The following is a 5,321-nucleotide window of genomic DNA, read 5'->3' on the forward strand; positions in this document are numbered from 1 at the left end:
TTTTTACAGATAAATGTGGCTAGTCTTAACTTAAAAAAAAGAAAGAAAGAAAATAAAATAAAATGCTGCTTGAATTGAATTTTTTTAAAATAAAAATAAAAATGCAATTGTTTTTTGATTTAATTGTATTAAAATATTTTTTCTCTCCAGTAGAACACATTTAGTGACGTAATGACAGGATAAGCAGCAGAAAGCCGATAAGTCGAACAACTAGCGGAAGTACGGTTAAAGAGAACACATTTGTTAGAAGTTTGTTAGCTAGCTGACTAGCATTACCATATGTTTACGTTGAAAATACAAGAAAATAGTTTATTTACATAAAGATTAATTCGGCTTTTTACCTTGACTGGTTAGTCCTCTTGGGCTAACTTGACAGTTTATCTACAAGCGGACAAAGAAAGAGGTAGGAACCGTTACCTGACATCACACTCAATGTGCTAATGCTAGGTTAGCGGCGAGAATTGAGTAAATTGTTTTATTACATTTATTTAGCTATATCAATAAAATTTTTGATAAGATGTTATGTTAGCAAGCTGCTTAGGCGATTAATGAGAGCTAACAAATGTTAGCTAAAGCAAGCAGCTAGAATTGAGTTACTTTGTTTTGCCTCTCAGTGCTTTGGATCAATGCTGGATCTGATTTATCATTTCTATGGAAACATTTATTTTATCATTCTTGCTAGGGTTATTTTCAGAAGATATTCACATTTGAAATCGTTTCCAAAGCAATACTCGATATACTGTTTGGTTTTTTCCCTTTTATAACCTAACTTGCATTCTTTGTCTTCTTTGTTTATCTTTGACTTTGCCTTTTCATTGTCCTTATTTGGAATGCGTAGAGAAAAATTTATTTTGTCTTTTATATGAGCTTTCAATTGATTATTGTCTAACGAGAAAGACCTTTGTACCTTTGACAGAAAATGCAAAGAGGTGTTGTTCCTACTGGATGCTTTTTGCTTTTTTGATTGTGTTCGAAGCTATTTACATGCATATGATCTTTAGTACTTATGCATAAAAAATAAAATCTGTTAATCTTCTTTGCAAAAATTGTTCAAATGATATTTGTTTTACAGAATTTGAACTTGGTGAAGCTAAAGCTGTTACAAGTAAGCTTTAAATAGAGCATACTTGCAGACAAGGAAGGATTATAATCTTAAATGTATTTATATTTTATACAGTTTTTGGCTTCATCACTGCTCTGGTGGGTTTGTTGTCTCAGTTTAAGGCATGTTCTGTAATTTGTATACTTATGAAATTTCTTAACACATTTCCATTGATTAAATAGAATATAATCTGATTAAGTGTTCCATCCATCAAGAGGTTTTATTAACATGCTGCAGTGTGCCCTATGGCTATAAACCAAAATAAAAATTTGTAGTCAATTAATGGTACAGCATGCATTGTGGATGGGCTTTGCATATTCTGTTGGAGGTGTTTAATTTTAATTTTGTGATTTGGTTGTTAATTAATTTTTTCAGGAATTGCACTGGTCTATAAATTCATGATAACCTAAAGTCATTGAATATAAATATAGCCCATATCCAACAGTAGACAAACCTGGTAAATGATCTGTTTTCCAATTATCATTTTAGGAAAAAATAGAATTACGTCTGTTGTTATGGGCTCAGTTTGCATTTGATGATGAAATATTTCTACCAAATAATGTTAAATGTTTTGTCTTAATTTGTATAAAATAATTTGGCTTTCAATAATACACTTTTCTTCTTTCCTATCAGTTTGTCAGGATGGATCCAGCTCTGTTAAGGGAGAGGGAGCTGTTCCAAAAGAGAGCTCTTTCCACTCCAGCTGTAGAGAAAAGGCAGGCTGCTTCAGACTCTGGATCTCACAAGAAGAAGAAACCCAAAGTAGAGAAGGAGAGCTCCTCTGGATCCAAAAACAGCTCTGGTAAGGNCATGTATAAAAAATCTTTAAATGTTTTAATGCAATAGCTTGATTCCGCACTGAAAATCCAACCTTTTAGTTTGTGAAGATTTGCTGGATGTAAAAAAAACAACAAAAAAACAACAACAAAACCCCTGGTAATTAATTTGAAGTATTTCACAAGTTTTGTAGATACAGATAGACTTCTATACCTTTCTTTTTTTTTTTTTTTTTTTTTTTTTTACCATTTTTCAATCACCCATAAGCCTCAGTCCTCTCCTCTTAGTTTAACACAGGGTTACTTAACCCTGGTCCTCAGGGCTCACTGTCCTTCATGTTTTTGATATGCCTCTACTCAAGCACACCTGATTCAAATGATTTCCTTACCTCCTTGGCAGCCATCAAATGCTGCTAAAAGCCTGTTGGTCACCTTTTCCTTCAGGTCAGGTGTGCTGAGGCAGGGAAACGACTCAAACATGTGGGACAGAGGGCCCTGAGGACCAGGGTTAAGAAACCCTGGTTTAGTAGAAATAATTTCATGTGGATTCTCAGGGTTTCTGCAGGTCATTAAAAAAATCATTAAGAGTCATTAAATTATATATATATTTTTTTTAATGAAGGCCTTAATTGGCATTACAATTCATTAAATGTGATTTTTGTGGCATTTAAAGGCTTTATTTAAAAAAAAAAAAGAAGTATAAAAACAATTTCATCAAATATATTATATCGCAGTATATTTATGTGGAACTGCTTCTGGTTGATCGTAAAGCCGTATGTTTGGAAAAGAAGCTCAAGGCAGAGAAAAAGCTAGAGAATGGGGAAAAAGCAAATTTCAACCAAAGTGGCTGGAAAACCAGGAATTGGGACATGGCTGTAGCCTGTAAACGGTAAAGATGACAAAGAAATTTGCCATGTATATATAAAAGTCGTGGGTAGTTGTTGATGGCATTAACATTATTTTTAAGAGCATTAAATAAGAGTTGCTCATTCCTTTATAAACCTTGATTCAGGTCTAGGAACTAGGAAGATGTTTGATTTTTCGCTTTGACCGTTGTTCTGGTCTAAGTCATCACGGATCAGTAGTGTTAGAATGATGTGGTCCGTTCAAGCAGGCGTTTCTACTCAACTTCATGTCCCTCTGCCACTTAACCTGCAGTTAAACCAAATCCACAGCATTGGGTTACATCAGCATGACAACACGGTGACAGAATAAACAACAACAACAATGAACACCCAGTGGTCTGTACTTGCTTAGTCATAGAAACACTAATAATATTAGACCATACAGGTTATTGGAGCCATTTGTAATTTTGTGTTTGGGCATTGTTTTGGTCTATCTTATTTGGCTTCCATAAATTGCTTTGTTTTAGTGGCGGTATTTGGATTGTATGTGAAATGACTTTCTGACCTTTATTGCTGCTCTAACACTGGTGGTGCTGTGTGTGAAATCTACATAAGTGTCAAGGTAAGGGCAGTGTTGGAGGGTGTGGGGGGGTTAAACGGTTTTTTACCGATCTGTATTATATACTGGTTTTCTTCATCATATCCACATATTGATCAATTTACCATTTATTTGCATGCTGCCATTAACCGCCACCCAGGAATTGGATTGCATTCAATATTATTGTGCGAATAAATGGGAGTGTTCCCAAACGTATCCCCCAGTCTGGACATTGCATTTTGAGCGCATTAGGACCTGGATTCCCGCACCCAGAAGCAACCAAAATTGGAGGAAATTTGATGGTCGCTACACCGATCATGCCAATCAATGGAAATGAGCTATCAGATATGTTGGTGATTTATTTTAAAACTTTACCCTGCTGAAAGACCAAATGGAGATATGTTAGGTTTGCTCATTGCCACTGCATACTGAGATCCTTCGGCAGACTGAATGATGTTGAAATAAGTGAAACTTGATCTCTCAGAGGGACTGAGATGCCAANATACATTCAGTATGATGTTTTGATGTTAGCACACAAGCTAACGCTGGTCTCACCCCATAATAGCTGTCCTACTCTCCACTGATTGCTCTCATACCACAACCCAATGTGTCTCCTTTGGCCATTAATTCTTCCCGCGGTCTCTCTCTCTCCTCTCTTGGGCGTGCAACAGGCTCTTAATTATAGGGTTGCGGTCCATAACGTGAAGTTTTACGCATTAAAAGTCTCTTTGATGTCTAAATTAGCATTTTTATCCATTGTTTACTGCTGTACAGCTGAGCGGACTCACCCACTTTGTGGCTTCTGGTGTCTGTAAAATAGTTCATATTCCAGTTAAATTTGATTCAAAAACCAATTCCTCGCACATTTTTCTAAACGATGATAGAAGTGAGGCTCTTACCTGCGGCTTGCCAGAAGGGGCAGATTGGAGAAAAGTTCAGGGTGTTTCTCCTGCTGAGGACAAGCCTTAGAAGAAGTTTCATTCCACATTGTTAGGAAATTGTTGTATAAAAAAGATAAAGAAAAATTATTTTGATAAAATAGGTTTTGCTGCCAGAATGTTTTCTTTTTTTAACAATACACATTTTATGAGCAGCTGCAGTAGAATTAGAATTTACCTAATCACAATTTTCACATCTTTCACACCTCTGTTTTTGTATATTTTCTTGGGTACTAAACATATGAATAGTATTATTCTTGCAAAACAGTGGAACAAGGCAGAGCAGATGGACCCTGACTCGTAAAAGAGGACTGTATCAGGGTTTGAAACACAGCATATCTGAACACTCTTGTTGTTGGTGCCTGCAGTCTAATCCTCCAGCAGTTGAAAAATGTTGCTTAGCAACCGTTTAGAGTCAGTATGTTGCATTAGGACTCATGCTGTTATGACAAAGTCTGTGAGGATTGCATCTCCATTTATGTTTCATCATTTCTCAAGAAAATTATTATAACTGGTGGATAGCAAGTAATATCAAAGGTGTTTTCTGTGAAGTGGGACTTTATTGACAGTAAAAAAAAACACTGAAATTACATTTCAATAACAGTCTTTCACTGTTTTTCATAGCCTCTCTCAGTGTATGAAATGTATACAGATGCGTTCAGCAAGCATTTACTTTTCTGTTTTATGGTTTTCTGTTTGTTTTTTTTACAATAGGAATGGAGAATTTATCATTGAAAACCTTAACGATTGTTTTAACCCTTTCATATACACACACATCCAACAAAATTAGCCCACACAATTTGCATGCCAAGCATCAGTCAGTTTTTAAGACGGTGAATAAAAACCCATATATGTTAGTGAGAGTTGAATAGGCAGTTTGTGATTAAGGCATATGGAATGACGATGAAATCTCTCACTGTTCAGATATCGAAATATCTTGCGCTAACGAAGCAGTGCTATTTATGTCGACGTACTGTCAAGATGCTAATATGTAAAACGTAAAGAAAACATTCTTGCTTTCCGATGGTTAACATTGCCTTTATTTTGGCATGCAGTAATATA

General features: G+C 35.5%; 1 protein-coding gene across 1 annotated transcript in view; it reads left to right on the forward strand.

The window, feature by feature from the left end:
- Positions 1–200: 200 nt before the first annotated feature.
- Positions 201–5,321, forward strand: part of gtf2e2 (general transcription factor IIE subunit 2) — a 16,223-nt gene continuing 11,102 nt past the window's right edge. The window contains exons 1-2 of the mRNA XM_015397632.1: positions 201–403; positions 1,736–1,904. Of these exons, the coding sequence (XP_015253118.1) occupies positions 1,745–1,904 (160 nt within the window). The 5' untranslated portion in view covers positions 201–403; positions 1,736–1,744. The remainder of the gene's footprint in view (positions 404–1,735; positions 1,905–5,321) is intronic.

Source organism: Cyprinodon variegatus, unplaced genomic scaffold (assembly GCF_000732505.1).
Source record: "Cyprinodon variegatus isolate N-32 unplaced genomic scaffold, C_variegatus-1.0 Scaffold876, whole genome shotgun sequence".
Classification (NCBI taxonomy): domain Eukaryota; kingdom Metazoa; phylum Chordata; class Actinopteri; order Cyprinodontiformes; family Cyprinodontidae; genus Cyprinodon; species Cyprinodon variegatus.